General features: G+C 47.8%; 1 protein-coding gene across 4 annotated transcripts; it reads left to right on the top strand.

Annotated features, from left to right (window-relative positions):
- Positions 1–95: 95 nt before the first annotated feature.
- mpp4b (MAGUK p55 scaffold protein 4b) lies at positions 96–22,158 on the top strand. Of its 4 annotated transcripts, none has more exons than XM_030361023.1 (22): positions 96–493; positions 920–1,002; positions 1,185–1,306; positions 1,761–1,838; positions 2,932–3,015; positions 3,501–3,632; positions 6,730–6,811; positions 7,212–7,297; positions 8,079–8,162; positions 9,633–9,829; positions 9,944–10,002; positions 13,685–13,699; positions 13,997–14,038; positions 15,284–15,304; positions 15,610–15,624; positions 16,057–16,095; positions 16,387–16,554; positions 17,219–17,299; positions 19,338–19,431; positions 20,197–20,305; positions 20,494–20,628; positions 21,954–22,158. In XM_030361023.1, exons 2-22 carry the CDS (start codon positions 945–947, stop codon positions 22,143–22,145), a joined length of 1,893 nt encoding a protein of 630 aa, XP_030216883.1. In that variant the 5' UTR covers positions 96–493; positions 920–944; the 3' UTR covers positions 22,146–22,158. The 4 variants fall into 4 exon arrangements, with proteins under 4 accessions (XP_030216883.1, XP_030216884.1, XP_030216885.1 ...); XM_030361024.1 differs by having other exon boundaries at positions 8,088–8,162; XM_030361025.1 differs by having other exon boundaries at positions 8,091–8,162.
- The last annotated feature ends 1,817 nt before the right edge of the window (positions 22,159–23,975 follow it).

Consider the following 23,975-nt stretch of genomic DNA (forward strand, 5'->3'; position numbering starts at 1 on the left):
TTTTATTGTGAAGGTGTGTCGTCCTTAATTAACCACCGGGACTCGGGTTTTCCCGTGACGTCACCAGGGGAAGGAGTCGTCCGTCCGACACCACAGCTGTTGGAATCGAGCCAACAACCTCCTGTAATTACACAGCCCGGGCTCTCGCGCTCTCTCGCTCGTGCGTTAAGTGCAGAAACGAGTTAAGACGATTTGGAGCTTTGAAGCGCGCACTACGCGCCTCGCTCCAGGTGGCCCGGGATGCGCGCGGTTTTCCTTTCCCGGGATTAGCGCGGGATTAGACCCCCCCCACACACACACACACACACATACACACACACACCACCCGGTCTGCGCGCGTGTCTCCCGGGTGTGAAGGCTGCGTCAGGATACCTGTTGTGGCGCAGGGATCCAACTAAAGCGCTCTGATACAGGCTGCGTGTTTAAGTGAACATTAGCTGAGATAAGGTTAGGTACATTCTGATATCGACGGAGGAAGAATCTGCATATCAAGGTAGGAGACCCCCGGTGATCAAGGTAACCGTCCCACTGTCTGTTGGCCAAACGGAGACCTAGACCTGATCCATTTCCCATGAGCCTCTCGGTTGTAGTTCTTACGTTTAGACGTCAGGTACCGACAGAGACATATTGTTGTTCCTCTTTCTTCCGACTACTAATTGTTTCTAAAAGCTGAACGCCCTGAATTTAAATGTAAATTATGAGTGTAGCTATAAGGTAGTTAGCTTAGCATAGCATAGCATATGAGTTGGTTTGGTTATTATTAAAATGCAATGAAGGAATTGAGTCCGTTGGGAAGGAGGTAATTAGGTGATGGGTTTACGCCTTTATGTGTATGCTGGTGACACACACACACAAACACCACTCTTCTAGGTCACAGAATATTACCTCAGGGTCGTCCTCTCTGTCTGTGTGACCTCAGGGTCAGAGGTCAGAGTTCAGAGTTCATGACCCAGGCGATGGAGGCTCGGGTCCTGACGACCCCCTGCGGACTGGGGGAGCAGGGTGAGTGTGTGTGTGTGTGTCTGTCTGTCTCTTCTTACTGTATGTGTGTGTGTGTGTGTGTGTGTGTCTGCTTACTGTGTGTGTGTGTGTGTGTGTCTGCTTACTGTGTGTGTCTCTGTGTGTGAATGTCTCTTACTGTGTGTGTGTGTGTGTGTGTGTGTGTGTGTGTGTGTGTGTGTCAGGCCTCCGTCAGGTGCTGGTGGATGTGATGGAGGAGGTGAAGCAGTCGGTGGAGCTGGATGGGGGCGGAGCCGGCCTCCTCCACACCCTCCTCAGCTCCACCTGGCTGCAGGCGCTGTTGCAGGTAGGGGCGGAGCCTGCTGGGGGTGGAGCCTACTGGGGGCGGAGCCTGCTGGGGGGGGTCAGAGACTGTTGTGGGGGGGGAGAGAGGGAAGAAGGAGAGGCAGAGAGGAGAGAGAACAGGAGGGAGAGAGAGGGAGACGAGAGGGAGGCAGGGAGAGAGAGGAGAGAGAGTTACTTCAGAAATGTGCTTCTGTCTCTCTCTCTCTCTCACTCTGTTCTCTCTCTCTCCCTCTCTGTTCTCTCTCTCTCGCTCTCTGTCTCTGTTCTCTCTCTTTCTCTCTGTCTCTCTCTCTCTGTCGCTGTTCTCTCTCTCTCTCTCTCTCTCTCTCTCTCTCTCTGTCTCTGTCTCTGTCTCTGTTCTCTCTCTCTTTCTCTCTGTCTCTTTCTCTCTGTCTCTCTCTCTCTGTCTCTGTTCTCTCTCTCTCTCTCTCTGTGTCTCTGTCTCTGTCTCTCAGGCCTTCGAGTGTCTCCACCGGTTTAAGAGACAGAGTCCGACTCCAGCCCTCACCTACGCCTCCGGCCTCTCCCTGCAGGTCAGGACTCCACCTTAAACCTCCACCTTAAACCTCCAGCTCAACCTCCACCTTAAACCTCCAGCTCAACCTCCACCTTAAACCTCCACCTTTAACCTCCAGCTCAACCTCCACCTTAAACCTCCACCTTAAACCTCCAGCTCAACCTCCATCTTAAACCTCCAGTTCAACCTCCACCTCAACCTCCACCTTAAACCTCCAACCACTCTTAGGTGGGGTTGAATGTTTCTGATTGTTTTTCTGAAACACGAGAACAACAAAAAAAATTTACTTTGAGTCCGACCTGTTGGTGTTTAGATATGTTATTGTAGTGTGTGTGTGTGTGTGTGTGTGTGTGTGTGTGTGTGTGTGTGTGTGTGTGTGTGTGTGTGTGTGTGTGTGTGTGTGTGTGTGTGTGTGTGTGTGTGTGTGTGTGTGTGTGAGTGAGTGTTCTGGAGGTGGTGTGATGGTGAGGGAAGCTTTAGATCATAGCTTTCCTTCTATAGCGCGAACAGCTGGACATCAGACTTACAGATGAGCAGGTTGTACAGTACATTGGCGGCTTCAGTCGTTAATTCCACAGCACATGTTATTAAAGAGGGTTTAACATGTCAGAAACACACACACACACACACACACACACACAGATATACAGACAAACACACATACAGACACACACACACGTACAGATAAAGAAACACATACAGATACACACACATACAAAGACACACATGTACAAATATAGATACACATACAGATGCACACACACACATACAGACACACACACATGTACAGATATAGTACTGTCTGATCAGTACCTCCTAGTAGAACAGTTCTGCATCGGTTCAGTGCGTTTTGGGGCCATACCATGGAAGCTATTGAGCAGAAAGCCGTTTTCCATTTGTCGACGGTCCCACTGTGAGGTGCAAGCAGTCAGGGACCAGTGGGGGTCCCTTGGTGGTCCCCAAGACGCACTGAGAGCACGGCAGGAGCCGCTGATGGACCCCAGATGTAGAGGAGGATATCTGTCCAATATCCAACAGCAAGCTAACCTCACCACGGTATTCTGGTATACAAGAAGCGTTGGTTAATTATATTGTGTGTTTGTGTGTAGCTGCTGATAGACATCAGGTCTCTGTCAGGCTGCTCTGATGAGGCCAAGGAGCTCTACCGCCTCCTGAGAAGACCCAATGTCCAGGTAGAGCACCTGTCTGTCTCTGTCTGTCTGTCTGTCTGTCTGTCTGTCTCTCTCTCTAACCTGTCTCACCCCTCTCCCTGGGGGCTCTAACCCTCTCTTACCCGTCTCACCCCTCTCCCTGGTGCTCTAACCCTCTCTTACCCGTATCACCCCTCTCCCTGGTGCTCTAACCCTCTCTAACCTGTCTCACCCCTCTCCCTGGGGGCTCTAACCCTCTCTTACCCGTCTCACCCCTCTCCCTGGTGCTCTAACCCTCTCTAACCTGTCTCAACCCTCTCCCTGGGGCGTCTAACCCTCTCTTACCCGTCTCACCCCTCTCCCTGGTGCTCTAACCCACTCTTACCCGTCTCACCCCTCTCCCTGGTGCTCTAACCCTCTCTAACCTGTCTCACCCCTCTCCCTGGGGGCTCTAACCCTCTCTTACCCGTCTCACCCCTCTCCCTGGTGCTCTAACCCTCTCTAACCCCCCCCCCCCCCCCCCCCAGGCCTTGTTCTCGGCCCATGACTCGGTGGCCCTGAGGGACTACGAGCCGGTGCTGCCCCCCATGCCCCAGGAGATCCCCCCCGACGAGGAGGCCACCCGGACCGTCTGCCTGGTCAAGAACAAGCAGCCACTGGTGAGGAGGTCCTCTCATAGGTCCTCAGGTCCTCTTGTAGGTCATCAGGTCCTCTCATAGGTCCTCAGGTCCCCACGTAGGTCCTCAGGTCCTCTCATAGGTCATCAGGTCCTCAGGCCCCCACTTAGGTCCTCAGGTCCTCTCATAGGTCATCAGGTCCTCTCGTAGGTCCTCAGGTCCTCTCGTAGGTCCTCAGGTCCCCATGTAGGTCCTCAGGTCCCCTCATAGGTCCTCAGGTCCCTACGTAGGTCCTCAGGTCCCCACGTAGGTCCTCTCATAGGTCCTCAGGTCCCCACGTAGGTCCTTAGGTCCTCTCATAGGTCCTCATGTCCTCTCGTAGGTCCTCAGGTCCTCTCATAGGTCCTCAGGTCCTCTCATAGGTCCTCAGGTCCCCAAGTAGTTTGCCCTTTATAGTGTTTTAAAATATTTGAGTCGAGTTTTTATTTTATGTGGACATAAGCATTTTTTTTTATATTTACTATGCTTAGAGGAAGCAGGATTATTACCTAGTTTTAACTTTATTTTGTTTTTACACATTTGAAGATTTTATTTAAAGTCACGTTTGTCTTGTTATCTTTATTGTTGCTGTTGATCCAAAAGTGATCCAACCCGTGACTCAAAAACCGTGACCCGAGCCGAACCGTAGGTTTGGTGACCCGTTGCCCCCCTAGTGTGTACAGGTCGGACACACCGCCATTATCAGGCTAGACTCCATGACGGTCACGGTGGGCGTGGTGCCCACACTAGTGATTTGTCGTTTGGTGAGTGAGGATTAACCAAACCTTGATTCTTTAGGCCTCTAAGTGCGAGGAGGAGGAGATTGAGTAGTACCGTTGCTATTAGTACTAGTATTACCGTATTGGTCCGAATATAAGACAGCCTTTTTTCCCCTCGAAATAGGTCCGAAAATGTCGGGTCGTCTTATATTCAGGGTCTAGTATTCAGAGTGCAGCTTCTCTTCTTCGCCTCTCCCTTTAAATGTCAATACACATTCGCGGCCCCAGGTGGCGCCAAAAATTGGTTCCGGGAAGAAATAGTCCAGCGTCCTTCACAACCAGTCCGTTACTGGTGTTTAAAGATGGAAAGACAGGCTGACCATTTAGAGACAAGTGGGTCAGGTCAATCAACAACAGCGGAGGAGCTATGATGCCAATTTTAAAATAATGGTCGTCAATAAGGCAGAGTCAAGTAACAACTGCCAAGCTGCCAAGAAGTTTGGGGTCACAAAGTGTAACGTAAGAAGATGGCGAGCACACAAACAACGTCTCAAAGATGCCAACAGTCAGCGCAAATCTGGTCTGCAAATCTTTTTTTCTAAATGTTTGTGTTTAAAACGGGGGGGTCGTCTTATAATTAGGGTTGTCTTATATTCGGACCGATACGGTATATAGTAGTATTCTCCTGTCACCTGTAGTATTACTCTACTAACGTTGCAGTTAAGTTTGTTTTTGGGTGTTTTTATGCGTTATCTTGCAGGTGCTCTGGCAAGATGTGTACAGAAATGTAATTTGATATTCATTCCAGTGGATGTGGAAGAAGGACTCACCAAGGTCCTGTGATGTTTTTATTAAACCTCGTTTGAGTGACCGTGTGACCTGTCACTCCCCAGTGGGCGGGGCCCCGCCCCCCAGCGGCGGGTAGGACCCCCAACGGACCCCTGGGGGGGCCCCGGAGCACCCAGGGGGGCCTCACCCGGCCCGGGTCCCCCGGAGACCTGGACCCTCTCTCCCCCTCCCCCTCATCCTCCCCCTCCCCCTGTCCCCCCGGCCCTCCAGGGGCCGGGGGGACAGGCGAGGGGCCCCTGGTCCTGCTGGCCAACACCGTGGAGCGGCTGCAGCGGCTCCTGGACCCCCATCGCCACGACGACGAGCACCCCGGGGGTCGCCACGACGACCGCTCCCTCCGCTCTCCAGGGGGCGCGCTCCCTCCTCCTGCTCCTCCTCTCTCCGTCGTTCCCTCTGTCGGGACGGGCTTCCTGTCCGGGCCCTGGCCCGGGAGGAGGAGCCAAGCCCAAACTCAGCCCTTCCTCTCCGGACCCCCTCTCCCCAACGACCTGGGTGCCACGGTAACGGACCTCCAGGCCCCAGACTCCCTCTGGACCCCACCGGAAACCAAGAAGAAGAAGAAAAAGAAGGAGAAGAGGAAGATGACGGCACCCTGAACAAGGGAGCTGGCTCCGCCCCTTCCCTCTGGCCCGCCCCTTCAAGCGCCGCCTCCTTCCTTCCAGCTCCGCCCCCTTCCCTCCGGCTCCGCCCCCTTCCTTCCCTCTCTTCGTCCCTTCCCTCCAGCTCCGTCCCCTTCCTTCCTTCTCTCCTCCCCTTCCTTCCGGCTCCGGCCCCTTCCCTCTGGCTCCGCCTCTTTCCCTCCGGCTCCGCCCCTTACAGAATCTACCGTTGCAGAACCGGCTGAAAGCATCCCTGATGAACCTCCAATCAGGCACAGTGGTTATCCCGTTATATCTCTATCACTTTACAACGTCCGTTAATTAACCATTAACATCAGTCATTATTTAATGAACCAGTGGTTCTACCGTTATATCTATCACTTTACAACGACCGTGAATTAACCGTTAAAATTTGTCATTATTCAATGAACCAGTGGTTCTACGGTTATATCTCTGTATCACTATACAACGTCCGTAAATGAACCATTATCATCAGTCATTATTTAATGAAAGGGTTGAATTAAGGGTTTATCCCTAACCCTAGTCCCTCTGCTATATGCTAATGCTTTTCAGTAAATAATGTTTAACAGGTGAATGTTTATTAACGGTTCATTAATGTCCCCTCATTGAGTCACCGATCCATGGACTGATCACATCGTCTCCAGTCAGTCCACCATTTGACCTCCTTTCACTCCACAGTTTCCCCGTCCTGACTTCAGCCCTCATGTGTTCCTAATGTCATGAAGACTTTCAGTTTGTTGTTGTTGATGTTGTTCCTCATTCCAGACCACAGTGCGTCCTCCATGTGTCTGTCTTCATGTGTTCCTGAAGGTTCCCTCTGAGGAACCGTTGTGCGTGTTCCCTCGTGTTCTCGTTAACGTTCTCTGGCGGCCCGTCTCTGAGTGGTTGACTCTGTGTGTGTCCGACCAATAGGGCGCCACCATCAAGAGGAACGAGATCACCGGGGAGATCTTTGTGGCGCGGGTGATCCACGGAGGACTGGCCGAGAGAAGCGGTATGTCTCTCTCTCGCTCTCTCTCTCTCTCTCGCTCTGTCTGTCTCTCGCTCTCTCTCTCTGTCTCTGTCTCTGTCTCTGTCTCTCTCTGTCTCTGTCTCTCTGTCTGTGTCTCTCTCTCTCTCGCGCGCGCGCTTTCGGTCTCTCTGTCTCTCCCTCTCTCTCGCCCTCTCTTTTGCTCTTGCTACAAATTTATCCTCTCAGTGAACAAATTGCTGCCTGTATTCCGACTAACTCATTCAGTCATTCACAACAAAGACACATTGTCATGCATACCTATCCAGAACCTACCACATAGAAACTCAAGCTGTTTTAGTGTGTTTATGTGTGCTTATGTTTATTTGTGCATGTGATCCTATCTGCACCAACATTTATGTTCACATCGTGTGTGTGTGTTCAGGTCTTCTCAACGCTGGAGACCGGATCCTGGAGGTGAACGGGTTCGTTGTGGACGGCATGGAGCCAGAGCAGGTCATCCAGACTGTAGTGAGTCTCATCATCTAACCCTACCTAGGGCTGGGCGATAAACCGATTTTATCGATTAACTCGAGTGTGTAGCTCACGTCGACTTGTTTAAATGAAAATCGGTTTTCTCTTCAACATCCGCCAACGCTTCCCGCTCAGCTCCCGTAGTTCGGAATGGGCTCAGCCCTCCCCCCGCACAGAGCGCGCATTTACCAAAGTGATACACAAACATGGCAGCGAGTGTGACAAGTTGTATGCAACAATTTATTCATGTATAATCTATTTTGAGGTAAACATAATTCATTTGAAATATATCTGTGTGGTTTAATAATTCGTCGATCTGTTGGTAATTCGTCGATCTGTTGGTAATGCCTCGGGGCTCCAGTAGGGGGGTCGCGCTCCTCTTCCTCATTCAATACAAACGAGTGAAGGAAAGAGCTGTGTGTGTGTTTTTCTCATTCTTCTCCTGTTACTACTACCTTTTTTAAGGTAATTACCGTTTGCAAAACACTGTTTATTTATGAACACATGTTGAAAGTTTGAATGTTACTAATGACAAAGTTGGCACTTTATCATTAGTAATATTTTGTGTTTGCAGAAATATTTTATATATTTTACATTTTATGTTATGTTACAGGTCACACTGTTTACAATGGCAGGGCCTGCCATAATGCCTGTTTCTGTAAATGAATTTAAATCGGAAATCAGATTTTTTGTGAAAAACCCTACCCCTATCGTCTAACCCTCGTTGACCAGTCCCTGAAGCAGTTTATCAGAAGCGTTTTGTTCTTCTTGTCTCCGGGCGGCGCAGCAGGCCCGGTCGCATGGGACCATCATGTTCAAGGTGGTCCCCATCACTGAGAGACCGGTCCACAGCCAGACCATGGTGGGACACGCACACACACGCTCACACTCACACACTCACACTAATGCAACACACACACACTCACTCACACACTCACTCACTCAGCCACTCAGCCACTCAGCCACTCAGCCACTCACTCACTCACTCAGCCACTCACTCAGCCACTCACTCACTCAGCCACTCACTCAGCCACTCACTCAGCCACTCAGCCTCTGGCTTGACTCACAGTTCTCCTTCAGGTGTCACATAAATTCTGTTTTAAAAAAGATTAACTGTAATTTACGGATATTGTATCGCTCTATTAACTGTTTCACTCAACTGATTAGGTTGAGAATTGTGTCACAGTTAATACTTCCTTTATTATACTATGCGGATGTTGTATATCAACACGCATCAGAATCATGAAAGCATTAACTGTTGTTTTCAAAATATATGTAGATTTGTGCTGAGATGTCCTTTTACTACTCACCAGTGTGTAATGTATGACTCACTGAACTTATTATCACCAAAAGCCAGAAGACAGTATCAGTGGTACCAGGTTATCTTTAAATGCGTTAACTCTGACTATCCTTCTTACCTAAAGGAATATTTAATTCCATATAGACCCAGCTATCGATTGAGACACACTGAATATCCCTCCTTCACTGTGCCAAACATTTCCAAAGACGGTGGTCAACGTATCTTTACATTTAAAGCACCTTCAGATTGGAATAGCGGGCCTAGATCTTTAAGATCTATAACTTCTTTGCATTCATTCAAAACATCACTACTTACCTACTTGCAGGCAAACTGTTGCTGTAAATGTTTTCCTCATGTGTGACTGGGCTTATTTATTTATTTGATTATTATTTAGGTGTACATGCAAGTATGGGTGTAGGTGTGTTTTCAATATGCATACATGTGTGTGTATATATATATGGGTATGGGCTAAATGTTGTCATGCCTCTTTATACTGCAATTTGTTGTTTTTTTGTTTATTTCTTGTTTTTGAGCTAGTGTGAATGTCCATGTTTGTATTGTCTCTGTCCTATGTCTGGAGGAACCTCTCGAAAACGAGATGTTTCATCTCAAGGGGTTATCCTCCCAACAACTATAAACATTTCAAACAAACTCATTCGCTCACTCGCACATGCGCGCGCTAACCCTAAAGCTTACCTCTGACCTCTGACCCTGACCCTTCGCCCTCTGACCCTCCTCCCTTTGACCCTGACCCTGACATCTGACCCTGACCCTCCTCCCTCTGACCCTGACCCTTCCCCCTCTGACCCTGACCCTCCTCCCTCTGACCCTTCCCCCTCTGACCCTAACCCTGCCCCTGACCCTCTGACCTCTGACCCTGACCCTCCTCCCTCTGACCCTTCTCCCTCTGACCCTGACCCTTCTCCCTCTGACCCTGACCCTCTGACCCTGACCCTTCCCCCTCTGACCCTGACCCTCCTCCCTCTGACCTTGACCCTGCGCCCTCTGACCCTGACCCCCTGACCCTGCCAGCTGTACATGCGGGCCATGGCGGACTACAGCCCCCAGCAGGATCCGTCCATCCCCTGTGCGGACGCAGGGATGGGCTTCCAGAGAGGAGACGTGCTGGAGGTGGTGGACCAGTCGGACGCCCTCTGGTGGCAGGCCAAGAAACTGCCCTCCACCGGGGGCTGCGCCGGGCTGGTGCCCTCCGCCAACCTTCTCAGACGGTGAGGGGGGGGGGGGGGGAGGGAGGGGGAGAGGGAGAACGTTATTGACCAATCAGGATGGAGAATTGAACTAGGCTGGGGTTTAAGTTAGTGAACAGGAAGTTGTTCCGACAGGAAGCAGAGAGAACACTGGTGGTCCCAGCCCTACCAGCTGCACTCCTGCACCCAGACCTGTGAGTATCATCTAACCCCTCATCTTATACTTAGTTATCACTTAACCCTTAGTTATCACCTAACCCTAACCTGTGAGTATCTATCCCTCTCCTCTATCTCTTTGCACCTCAGTACCACTAATTACCATTCAGTTTAATTTAAGAACGTTTTCACTCATCCACTGTGTAATTGCGGACACGCAATTTGTGAGGGAAGAGAGAGCATTAGGGTCGTCTGGAGCTACAGACAAGTACAATTGAGTATCGTCAGCATAGAAATTATAGTTAACTCCGTGATCACAGATGAGTTTTCCAAGTGGCAGCATATACAAAGAAAACAATAAGGGTCCAAGAATGGGACCCTGAGGAACACCTGCCTGTGAGATAAGTGTGAAATCATGATAGGGCTTTGGCTGAAAGGCCGATCCAGTTATTTAGGCGGTCTAGGAGTATGTTGTGATCGACCGTATCAAATGCGGCTGACAGATCAAGGAGTATGAGGATGGAAATGTTTTTATGATCCATATTCACTCTGAGGTCATTAACTACTTTAATGAGAGCTGTTTCAGTGCTGTGGCCTTTCCTAAAACCGGACTGGAATTTGTCACCAACATTGTTCTCATGTAAATAAACATCTAATTGTTTTAAAACAACTTCTCCAAAATCTTGCCCAAAAAAGGCAAGTTTGATATAGGTCTTTAATTGTTCAGCACAGAAGGGTCAAGATTTTTTTTTCTTCAGTAAGGGCATGACTGAAGCTGTTTTGACTGGCGACTCCGGAAAATACCTGATTCCAGAGAGCAATGAACTATATCTAGTACATCATCCACCAAACTGTCTAAAACATCTTTAAAAAAGGCAGTAGGGATGGCATCTCAAAAGATGAATAACAACCAAATTGTTGACGTTTACATTTGAATATATTAGAAAAAATAGCTGCCAGTCTTCCTCCTCGATTTCCTTCAGGTATCGTGTGGATAAAAGAGTAGTTTGGTGGGGAAGCTTCAGCTAAAAGAGCGGCGCCATCTGGGCCAAGCCAGGTTTCTGTTAGTCCAGCTTTTCCTCCCGGATGAGATCGTTCATAGAGAAAGTCTTGTTTGTAAGTGCCCTAATATTAAAAAGAGCCAATTTAATTTTTTATTATGGCTGGATCTTTCTAAAGGGTCAAACAATTGAAGAGGGACATTAACTCTATAAGACTGTCTCCTTATAACACTCTTTGGCCTTGCTACTCTATTGGAGATTACATTCTTAATTGTGGCTATATTGCCATCAGATGTGCAGGGATGGAGTGTAGTGGAGAGTGTATGATGATGATGATGATGATGATGATGATGGAGATGATCCAAGCTGTTCAGCGGCATGTTGATTGTTCATGTGATATGGAGGTCGCGTTAAACGACAAATGTCCGTCATTGACGGATATTTTTTAACTATGACGGAAAAATCTGAAGGCAGTCCGTCATTTTGACGGATTTTACAAAGACCATTACCAATAATAAACATAAGAATAAAAATCACAATTGAAGTAACAGGCAAGTTGTGACAGTTTTCTTACTCTACATAAGCTTCATTGCCGACACCAACTTTCAAACTGAGCCGAAGTTACGGCAGTTCTGGTGTTCAGTGGGTCGATACATTGTAGCCAGCTGAGCAAGTGTTCAGCTCCATCGCGCTCAAAGCCATGCTCCAATTTAAAACCATTAGCACAGTCTGAGATGTAGCCTAGGCTGCAGTAGGCTAGGCTATCTACCTATGTAGCTATGTTTTCAGTAGGCTGTTTCCCCTTCTCTGCAGAAAACATGTAATTTTGCAGAGATGCATTGAGCCGTTTGTGTCACTTCGCTGTCACCTGTACGTGATCAGTGCTGTTATTGTTAAGGACGCTTAGGATCACGGCTGCTCGAATATCTGCGATCATTTTAATGAAAGTACAGGCAAACCAACAGATCACCAAGTTAGTAAAAAAAAGATCCCCCGAAGAGCATCTGGGAATCATCGCAGATCTCGACACCGTGCTCAACGCCTCGCGCTATCCTACAGCTGACAGCGCGTTGAAGACCCACGGACTAGAGGCATTGGAGCGCGTCTGTGCCCCCTACGGGTCACCGCGGGGTGCAGCTGCACCACTGGTTGAGAATGACCGCATGCAGAGGGATTTTCTCCCGATGAAGAGAGTGCTGGCAGGGTCGGGAAATCCCTCGTTCAGGGGCTCCTGTCGGCTGCTCATCACTTCGCTAGGGGAAATGTTTCCCGATTTTAGAGCGCTGGCTGAAGTGGCGCTGGTTATCCCAGTGTCAAGTGTTTTAGCTGAGCGCGGATTCAGCCTTCAAAATAACATAAAAACCGCCACGAGAAGTCGTCTGTCGGAGGCAAAGACGCAGCATCTAATGACAATCGCCTCGGCAGCAGTATCCATCGATACGTTTGATTTCAAGCAAGCAAGCACACTTTTCAAATCCATGCGGGCAAGAAGGAAAGTTTGAGCTGCCTACAGAAGATTACTAAGAATTATATGTGGACTGTTCATTTTCACTATAATTGTCTTCGTTCAGCTAAACATAGCCCATTACAGCCCATACATCGTTCTATGTTAAGGCACAACAGCCGCAATGTTTTAAAAGCGGAAAAATCAAGTTCTCACGTCAGAAAGAAATGCATAAATAAATTATTAATTATTATTGAAACACGCTTGTTCTGTGAATTATTTTTTTGAATGAAAATAAGTCAATAAAAACAAGTGAGGCTATTGAATATAAGCATTATAGCTTAGGCCTAGGCCTATATTACCATTTAAAAGTTAAAATAAAATGACAGATAATAATGGACAATGACGGATTTTTTACGACCCTGTCCGTCAAAATGACGGACAATGAAAAAGTCTAGCGCAACCTCTGTTTAATGGGACTGAGAAGTTTATGTTGCGTGAGAGGAGTCGCAAACCCCTAGTTATCGTCTAACCCATAATAAAACCCTTAGTTATCACCTGCACCCAGACCTGTAAGTATCATGTAACCCCTCATCTAATACTTAGTTATGGTCCATAATATGACCCTTAGTTATCACCTGCAGCCAGACCTGTGAGTATCATCTAACCCCTCATATAACCCTTAGTTATCACCTGCACCCAGACCTGTGAGTATCATCTAACCCCTCATATAACCCGTAGTCCTCATCCAACCCATCATATAATCCTTGGATATCATCGAACTCATCAGTTAGATCTTATCATCTAACTCTCGAGGGCTGATTAGGGTTTCACGTTCACGCAACGCAATGACCATGCAGTCGTTAACCCTCTGTGCATGCTATTACTTCTAGAAGTCTACTACTAGTTTTGATTATGGTATGGATTCTAGAAACTTGAAAGCTGAATATGACTCAAACAATGTGCAGCAAAAACGGAAGATAGGCTGCTAGCTGCTCGTCGTTCTGGCCATCCTGGTCATTACATTTGAAGTCTATGATGACGAAATACAAAACGTCTCCACTTTTTACCGATTACTAGCGAGTAAAAATAAAGGTTACGGCTATTTTATTTTTTCATCCAACCCTTAATCATCATATAACCTTGGTTTAGATTCACCCTGTCATAATGCATTAACAACCTGACCCTGTTCAGATTAACTCTGGTCCTAACAAGAGGAAGTATAGAGTTATGTATTAAAGTGTTGAATGATGTGTCTCCTCCACGCTGCTGCAGTGAGCACCGTGGAAGGTGAGGACTCTTGCTGCTTCACATTTCCCCAGGAAACTAAACGCTCAAATATAGTGTGTGTGTGTGTGTGTGTGTGTGTGTGTGTGTGTGTGTGTGTGTGTGTGTGTGTGTGTGTGTGTGTGTGTGTGTGTGTGTGTGTGTGTGTGTGTGTGTGTGTGTGCACGTGCGCGTTTGTGTGTGTGTGTGAGATCGCCTTACTGAACTATTTGTTATATTATTGTGTTTATTATGTTTTGTATAATGTACATATTATTTATATTTCATATAATGTGATTCAAATCCTACCGCTTCCAACAGAGGAGGACATGATGTCAATCGATGACAAGTGTGTGGAAGCAGGTGAGACATGCACACACAAACGCACACGCACACACACACACGTATCATATTTAATGTTATTAAAGGTCCCATGGCATGAAAATTTCACTTTATGAGGTTTTCTATCATTAATATGAGTTCCCATAGCCTGCCTATGGTCCCCCAGTGGCTAGAAATTGCGTTAGGTGTAAAACAAGCACTAGGTATCCTGGCTCTGTCTTTGAAAAATCAAAGCTCAGATGCTCAGATTTAGATTTTTCCCTGTATGTCGTCATAAGGGGAAATGTTACCTCCCCTCTCTCTGCTTTACCCAATGAGCTACGACCCTGCGAGTTCCACATGTGTGTGTGTGTGAATACACACACTGTAACGCAAGTGCTGTACACTTCTTTGTTATTTGGATAACCGTTCTGCTGTTGGTGTTATGGCGCATAACACGTCGGGTTCTCTGACGTCTCTGGTATTTCCACCACGAGACTCGCAGTGGGGGGTTATCTCAGCCATGGTTGAGAAGGAATTGGGGGAAAGGACCTTTGGCTTTGACTCCCTGAGGTACATGAACCACGACATGGAGGAGAAAGGGATTATTGCCCGCCATTGTCTCCCTCCCGCTGCCGAGGCGGTGGTCCCTCGGCAGCGGTCAACAATCAAGGGCAACAATACCTTCCTCCTCCATGTCACGGTTCAGTCTTCTTCAGATTGATGTGGAAGTGGAAGAACCAGCGACGTCGGAGAACCCGATGATGTGTCGTTTGAAATTCATAATATCCACACATCTTTTGGCAATGATATATGATATATATATCTATGTATAATATGCAATTATTTAGATGTAGAGCTCCAGGACTCCCCTGTGTTATATATTCTATATTCTAGTATTTTAGAATATTTACAGAACACAGCCAAAGGCTGTGTGCGCCTCGCCATTGTGATACATCCACTGTAAACAGAGCGCATGGTACCATGGCCTCAAGCTGCTCAGGGCCACACCCCCACCCTCCTCCTTGACCCACCTCTCTCCTTCTCATTTGCATTAAAGCTACAGACCCCGAATATGCGCATTTTGGGAAAGCTCAATGTCCAACCGGCTCGTAGTGGCTGTAGCTCTGCACCACGGCTGAATTTCGGGAACGTCTTCAAATACTGTGCTAGGGGCCCACTAATACCCATATTAAAGCATCCATAACGTAGCATGCCATGGGATCTTTATTAAAGTTGAACACTTTCTAAAGATCTTTCTCCTGTTTGTGTTTCAATGTTTAACAGATGAAGAAGCTTTTGATTCTGGTAGGTAAGTCTTATTATTCATCTATTATTTAAGTATTTTTTAATTATTATTCAACAAAAAAAACAAGTTTTGAAAAAAACGTAAAAACACTTTAGCCGGTAAGGGTTTTCAATTGGACAATATTAACTGAAGAGATAATCCTAAACCTTTTGCATTTGTGTTAAATCCACTCTCAACTGTTTTGGATTCGTGTCTTAGAGTCTGTGCCAAGAATGTATTTTATTTTGGAAAGCTTGTCTCTACAAAGCATCCTTTCTGCATTCCCTCTTCCCCCTTCCTTTCTGCCATCTGATTGGTCCATCAGTGGAGCTACGAGAGGGTGACAGCAACACTAACAACACCTGTCTTCACCTGTCAATCATAGTTATCAAACATAAATATCAAGCATGAATATTAATCATGATTATCAAACACAAATATCAAGCATGAATATTAATCATGATTATCAAACACAAATACAGGTAAAGAGAATTCATAAAAGGAAACTATTCAACTATTCAAAGTCAGAAAAACTCCATGTCCGTCTCTCTCTCTCTGCACACAAAAGTAGTTGTTGAGCCAGATTCTGATCTTTTGTCTCTGTCTTAACATGTCCTCTCTGTCCTGGTGTCTGTCTTAACATGTCCTCTCTGTCCTGGTGTCTGTCTTAACATGTCCTCTCTGTCCTGGTGTCTCTGTCTTAACATGTCCTCTCTGTCCTGGTGTCTGTCCTAACATGTTCTCTCTGTCCTGTCTGTCCCGTCCTCATCAGAGGAGGGTGAATTCAGCAGCAGCGGCGGCCTCTACATCGGTACGCCTCTCAGCCTGAACATCAACATGTTGCAGCATCATCGAGTGTCTTCATTAGCTTACGCCGAGACTAATGTCCAGACAGAGCCACAAGACTTCAGCCATGAGGAAGCACAGCAGGAGCAACCAGAATCATGCACTTTGACGTTTTCGATCAGCACCAAGCTAGCATCAGGCCAAATACAAGCTAATTCAAGCTACTGCAAGCCAATATGTTTCTTTAGTGTTTATCATGTCTGAGTAAAGAGGAGTTGTTTGCCCATGGGCCGCTCACCCCTCATCCTCCTTGCAGCGGGGTTCAGACGCAGCCTCCGTCAGTGCCGGCGTCGGTCCCACAGCACCACCCAGCCCTCCTGCTCCACCCGCTGCCCCGCCAGCACCGCCCTGAGCAGCCCCTACGAGGAGGTGGTGCGCTACCAGAGGGGCGCTGGGGAGACGCACCGCCTGGTGGCTCTGATCGGTACTGCACCCTTATAGAGGACACACACACACACACACACACACACACACACACACACACACACACACACACACACACACACACCGCCCCCTGGTGCATTTACATTCAGGGCATTTGGCAGATGCTTTTATCCAAAGCGACTTACATTTGTCATAAGAAGTGAAACAATATATCGCTGTCAGTGCAGTAAAGTTGTTCATAGAACCAAGTGCAAGTACTAGCAATCGCTAGGCTTACCCATTCCCCGTGTACAGCAATGCTAGCAGCTACTGCAGACACTACAAAATTAAGTACTACAAATAAGTGCGTACATTAAGTGCCAGGACGTACAACATACAATGGTGGCTGGAAGGGGCTGGGTGTCTATGCAGAGTCGAGGTGAACTCTGAACAGGTGAGTTTTGAGTCTTTTTTGCGTTAGCTGGTGAGCGACTCTGCGGTCCTGACAGCGGCAGGGAGCTCGCTTCACCACTGAGGTCCCAGACCAGAGGAGAGTTGTGGCTTTGGTGCGAGCGCTAACAGAGTGCACAAGAGCGCTCGGACAGAAAGAGGCGCCCCCGTTCCGTGTTCTAATGTGTTCTAGCGTGTTCTAATGCACACTACCAGGGTTGTATGTTAAAACCAACAAAGCTGGTAACCAGGGCGACAACCCCTCTCCTCCGCAGGTGCGTCGGGGGTGGGAGTCAACGAGCTGAGGAGACGCCTGATCGCCTCAGACCCCGACCACTTCCAGGGAGCCACGCCCCGTAAGTCCTCTGACCTCTGACCCCTACCAGGGAGCCACGCCCCCTCTGACCTCTAACCCCTACCAGGGAGCGACGCCCCCTCTGACCTCTGACCCCTACCAGGGAGCCACGCCCCGTAAGACCTCTGAACTCTGACCCCTACCAGGGAGCCACGCCCCATAAGACCTCTGACCTCTGACCCCTAGCAGGGAGCCACACCCCGTAAGACCTCTGACCCCTACCAGGGAGCCCCGCCCCGTAAGACCTCTGACCCCCCCCCCCCCCCCATCCCCCCCGAGGTGCTATGGGTCATACTTTGTATGAGCAGGGAATGGAACACGGCTCTACTGAGTGTTAACCAACACTCAGTAGAGCCGTGTTCTACTGAGTGTTGGTTAACACTCAGTAGAACACGGTTCTACTGAGTGTTGGTCAACACTCAGTAGAGCCGTCTTCTACTGAGTGTTGTCTACTGACCACCGCTGCACCAGGGCTCTGACCAGGCTTTACTCTGAGGATACACTTACCTTTTATTCTGCTTAATTTAAGAATGCTTGATTCTGATTGGCTGGGAGGAGGGCATTAAGCCGGCAGGTTGCCCGCTGACTGGTCGGTTCTACTTGCTGCTGACTGAGCACAGCATCAGCAAATAGCAGATCAATACGCCGCTTGTATTTTTTGGAATACTCGATTCTGATTGGCTGCAGGGTGTCCATTAATCCCTGATATATGGACACCTGCTAAGTAGTTCCAGTCAAATTGTCTGTTCAGCCTTCAAAACGAGAGCTGGTAAATTGTGAAAAATGCATTAAACTGTAATCAGAAAACGCGGTTATATGCTATAGACCCATTAGTATCTGTGGTATAAAGAATTTCAAATTTGTACACTTTATGTTGAAAGTATAGACCATCGCGATTCCCATTGAAATGAATGCGCAGTGATTATTCTTCAAAACGAGAGCTGGTCAATTGTGAAAAAATAATTAAATTGTAATCAGACACCGCGGTTATATGCAATACACGTTAGCTCTCTGGCTCATAGCTGAGTGGACTATTTACCTCCCGTTGCCAAGTCGTAGCTAAGTCCTATTTACTGGAGGAGTGAACAATGTTTCCGTTGCATAAGAACCTTACGGGAGGGTAATGATTGTTCCAGGTATTAGTCAAACCCTCAGGCGTTACCAGGGAAACTAAATTATTGCTTGTGAAAAACGTAATAATTGGATTGTAAAGCGCATGAAAATATAAATGAATGGTCTTAATTTATTTTCTTTGGCAAGTGACCATGGTATAAGCGGGATAATGCCCTTCAAGGTGTCCAAAACATCTTTGATCGATCATAATTAAAGGGGTTTACTTTTTGAGGGAGATGAACTCAAGCAGGGTATACATTTAATAAGCAGGCAATAGGAATAAGAAAAAGCATAATTATTTAAGTATTTGAATTGTTTTATTATGTTGGCAAGCAAGAAGTAGAATAAATGGAATAATCACCTCGAGGCAGGGCAATAAACAGTTTGATATGCCCGGCCGTCCACGAGCCAACTGTTTATTGCCCTGCCTCTCGGTGATTATCCCTTACATAATTCACATGAGACACAGACAGAAGATGCCTCCATTACAGTGAGTCAGGGGGACTTGGACTCCCGTCCCCACAGTGATTGCTATCTCATAGAATTGCAACTGCTTCATTAAACTGTGTCAAAAAACGCATTCAAATCTGAGTAAAAAAACACTTCCTGATTTTTGACGACAATAAAACAAAGAGGAACGATAAGGACAGTGCAACGACGTTGTTAACCCTAATGACTTTTTTGAAGAAAAAAAAAACAACAACACTGTTAATCCTCATGTTTTATTTGATGAGGACTGATAAAAAACGACAATGTTACCCCTTGTGTGTTATTTTATTGTGTGTGTGTGTGTGTGTGTGTGTGTGTGTGTGTGTGTGTGTGTGTGTGTGTGTGTGTGTGTGTGTGTGTGTGTGTGTGTGTGTGTGTGTGTGTGTGTGTGTGTGTGTGTGTGTGTGCGTGCGCACGTTTGTGCGTTTTCTCCTCAGATACCACGAGAGCTCCCAGAAGCCACGAGGAGAACGGCCGGGAATACAACTTTATCAGTCGGGAAGTCTTCGACAACATGGTGTACAACAACAGGTAGGGACTCTCTCTCTGTGTGTGTGTGTGTGTGTGTGTGTGTGTGTGTGTGTGTGTGTGTGTGTGTGTGTGTGTGTGTGTGTGTGTGTGTGTGTGTGTGTGTGTGTGTGTGTGTGTGTGTGTGTGTACTCTCTGGTTGGGGTCAGGTTCCTGATGTTCATGTTTCTATAATGAACACATGAACCCAATGGACCCTCGGTTCTTGTGTCGGATGATCTTCATGTTCTCCAGGTTTCTGGAGTATGGAGTGTTAAGGTTAATGTTCTCCAGGCTCCTGGAGTATGGAGTGTTCAGGGGCAGTCTGTAGACCAGCCCTATGGTCTGGTTCTCTACACCCTGATGAGGTTAATGTTCTCCAGGTTCCTGAGGTTAAGGTTAATACTCTCTAAGTTCCTGGAGTACAGAGTGTTAAGGTTAATGTTCTCTACACCCTGATGAGGTTAATGTTCTCCAGGTTCCTGAGGTTAAGGTTAATACTCTCTAAGTTCCTGGAGTACAGAGTGTTAAGGTTAATGTTCTCTACACCCTGATGAGGTTAATGTTCTCCAGGTTCCTGGAGTACAAAGAGTTAAGGTTAATGTTCTCAAGGCTCCTGAGGTAAAGGTTAATGTTCTCCAGGTTCCTGGAGTACAGAGAGTTATGGTTAATCTTCTCCAGGTTCCTGGAGTACAGAGTGTTAAGGTTAATGTTCTCCAGGCTCCTGAGGTAAAGGTTAAAGTTCTCCAGGTTCCTGGAGTACAAAGAGTTAAGGTTAATGTTCTCCAGGTTCCTAGAGTACGGGGAGTTCCAGGGCAGTCTGTACGGGACGTCCATCCAGGCGGTGAAGGACGTTCTGACCGCCGGCAAGATCTGTGTCATCGACATCGAGCCCAACGTACGTAGAGCCTCCTCCTGCTGCTCCTCCACCTGCTCACCCTAACCCTAACCCAACGTAGGATCCCCTCCTCCCCTGACCTCTGACCCTAACTCTGACCCCTGACCCTAACCTTAACCCTGGTTGACCTCTGACCCTGACTCTGAGCCTAACCCTGACCTCTAACCTCTGACCCTTGACCTCTGCAGGCCATTCAGGCGGTGCGGACCCACGAGCTGAAGGCCTACATCGTCTTCATCAAGCCCCCGTCTGCGGAGCGGCTCAGGGAGACGCGGCAGGAAGCAGTCATCACCAATGACAACCACGCCAACCGGCCCTTCAAAGTAAGAGCGTTAAGAATGACAACCGACTACCACGCCAACCGGCCCTTCAAAGTAAGAGCGTTAAGAATGACCACCGACTACCACGCCAACCGGCCCTTCAAAGTAAGAGCGTTAAGAATGACCACCGACTACCACGCCAACCGGCCCTTCAAAGTAAGAGCGTTAAGAATGACAACCGACTACCACGCCAACCGGCCCTTCAAAGTAAGAGCGTTAAGAATGAACACCGACTACCACGCCAACCGGCCCTTCAAAGTAAGAGCGTTAAGAATGACCAACGACTACCACGCCAACCGGCCCTTCAAAGTAAGAGCGTTAAGAATGACCACCGACTACCACGCCAACCGGCCCTTCAAAGTAAGAGCGTTAAGAATGACCACCGACTACCACGCCAACCGGCCCTTCAAAGTAAGAGCGTTTAGCATCACCACCGACTACCACGCCAACCGGCCCTTCAAAGTAAGAGCGTTTATCATCACCACCGACTGACACGCCAACCAGCCCTTCCAAGTAAGGGTGTTTAGCATCACCACCGACTACCACGCCAACCGGCCCTTCAAAGTAAGGGCGTTTAGCATTGCCACCGACTACCACGCCAACCGGCCCTTCAAAGTAAGGGCGTTTATCATCACCACCGACTACCGCGCCAACCAGCCCTTCAAAGTAAGGGCGTTTAGCATTACCACCGACTACCACGCCAACCGGCCCTTCAAAGTAAGGGCGTTTATCATCACCACCGACTACCACGCCAACCGGCCCTTCAAAGTAAGTGCGTTTATCATCACCACCGACTAGCACGTCAACCGACCCTTCAAAGTAAGAGTATGTTTAGAAGTTCAGCATTGAGGCGGTTTGTTTAAGATTCACAGTTCACTCATGTTTGAAAGTATTTCCACTGCTGAGCACAAACCTCCATAATGAGTAGAGGGTCCCCCTATAGAGTAGAGGGTCCCCCTAACCCCTATAGAGGGTCCCATTATAGAGTAGGGGTCCCCTAACCCCTATAGAGGGTCCCCCTATAGAGTAGGGGTCCCCTAACCCCTATAGAGTAGAGGGTCCCCCTATAGAGTAGAGGGTCCCCCTAACCCCTATAGAGTAGAGGGTCCCCCTATAGAGTAGAGGGTCCCCCTAAACCCTATAGAGGGTCCACCTATAGAGTAGAGGGTCCCCCTAACCCCTATAGAGGGTCCCCCTATAGAGTAGAGGGTCCCCCTAACCCCTATAGAGTAGGGATCCCCCTATAGAGCAGAGGGTCCCCCTATAGAGCAGAGGGTCCCCCTATAGAGTAGGGGATCCCCTAACCCCTATGGGTCTGTCTGTCCCAGGACCAGGACCTGGTGGACCTGGAGGAGGCGTCCCGGAGGCTGGAGTCCCACTACTGCCAGTTCTTCGACCGTGTGATGCTGAACGAGGAGCTGGGGCCCTCCACCGCCCAGCTACTGGGGGCCGCACAGCAGGCCCAGGACCTCCCCCAGTGGGTCCCGGCCGCCTGGATCAGACCCCCCCAGGAAAGCTGAGGGGGGGGGGGGGGGGGGGAGAGGATAGGAGAGGAGAGAGGAGGAGGAGGGAGAGTGGTGGTGGGGGTGGTGGTGGTAAAACCTTTAAGTGCTGTGAACTTCATTCAGTGTCAGGTCTCAGTCGACAGTCACATGATGAGATAACGGGCCGTGTTAATACCTGAGCAGCTAAGGTCCACCACCTGTTGCCTATTGTTCATATCTAGTACCGCAAGAGAGCCTGTTCAGTCAGAAATGACAATGGTTATTAACAGTGATTATAATACAGTAATTCAATAGAATATCATTATTAGGAGAATTATTGCAGTATCCAGCGATAGACTTAATTCATACAGCTGTATGGTTTTAAATAAAGGTTTGGTTTTATCTAGTGCGTGAATTAGGATGAGGTAGACGACATCCGGGTAATTTCACAATAAAAGGCTCCTCTCTGTTGTTTGCATACTAGAGAACATAATGAATGTTTGGTCTGATTTGTGATTGTGACCCAAAGATGTTTAATTGCTTGCCCGATGCTTTTGAAGCAGCTAGATATTCTAAATATTGTTAAATGGTCATTTCAACAAGGGCTTTTACTATAATTCTTGTTTTTGTAAGTTGTACCTGTTTTGTAGACATTTATATTGCATTGTTTGACGTAGTTTAGAGCACATCTGAATAAAATACTGCTTCATATTTAGACAAAGCCACGTATTTAAAGGCTCTTTATTGCTGCTGTTGACATGCTCATGGATGAGGGGGGGCTTTTATTTTGAAGGAGTTTGAGGCTTGTCGGGTCAGGGGGCTTTTACTCTGAAGGAAGTGTGTTTTATATGTAAACCAAAAGTAACGTAACTGCTGCTTAAAGTTTAATTCCAGCGAAAATTTACCCCAGGGTCTTTTTCTGCATGAAAACAGATCAAATAAGCCGTCCGACACACTTTTTTCCGCTGATCAACAAGTGCAAAGCTCTCCCGGAGCAACGCTAACAGCCCAAAAGGCTAACAGTGCATTGGCTAGGGGCATCGCGCGAACGCTTCCAAAATCTGCATTTTTTTTCCCCATTAACATTGCCCAAAATAGCACCACACCTCTGCGGTAGCATGACCAGGGTCCCTACGCATAAAACAAAGCATCAACAACTTGGGTAGCATACCGGGAGTTTATTAAAAAAGACTTTCTCAAGTCTTTGCCTTACCGTTAGGACCATGTTTACATGAAGTCGATTACCGAATGCACCAGAGTTCAGTCCAAAGAGGAAAGTTTATGAATTCTAGCCCATAGAGAAAAAAAGTTTTCCCAAATGGACTGTCATTTGGACAAAGCCCCTCAGAAGTGTGGCCTGCAAGACCTAATGGTTCAGAATGTGGTGGAAAAACAGTTTTTGAGATAGGAAGGTCCTACCGCCCTGAAATTCGAATACCATATTCTAGGGCCTAACTGGGACCCCCGCACCGAAACTTGGCCCGGTCGGACCCCCGAGGGCAGGAAGGGGGGGCCCTTCCTGCCCGAAACTTGGCCCAGTCGACCCCGAGTGCAGGAAGGGGGGGCCTGGACTTTCATAATCTTCGCTCGGTGAATGTAAAGGATGTTATGACGAAGAATCATAATGTGAATGGGAATATTCTATAAATGTCTTGATATCTTTCGTCTCAACACTTCTGCTGCAGCCGCTTAAAGTCTCACTCCGAGTACCTTAGAATATGAATCAATCCATTAGAAGTATGAAAATATCTTCCCGGTGGAGTAACGGGGGAAACAAGGTGTCCTTTGACATCTACGTTTCAAGGCGAATGCAACAGTGCCACACATGATCATATTTGAATATGTTTCGGGGTAGTAATTAGCTGT

This window comes from Gadus morhua, chromosome 7 (assembly GCF_902167405.1).
Source record: "Gadus morhua chromosome 7, gadMor3.0, whole genome shotgun sequence".
Taxonomy (NCBI): domain Eukaryota; kingdom Metazoa; phylum Chordata; class Actinopteri; order Gadiformes; family Gadidae; genus Gadus; species Gadus morhua.

What these genes read in the sequence shown, in the direction of transcription:
- mpp4b (XM_030361023.1), top strand. Translation starts at nt 945, where the DNA reads ATGACCCAGGCGATGGAGGCTCGGGTCCTGACGACCCCCTGCGGACTG. An exon ending in AGCAGGTCATCCAGACTGTA is followed by an intron (nt 7,298 to 8,078) that starts GTGAGTCTCATC and finishes TCTTGTCTCCGG; the next exon opens with GCGGCGCAGCAGGCCCGGTC. An exon ending in TCCGCCAACCTTCTCAGACG is followed by an intron (nt 9,830 to 9,943) that starts GTGAGGGGGGGG and finishes TTGTTCCGACAG; the next exon opens with GAAGCAGAGAGAACACTGGT.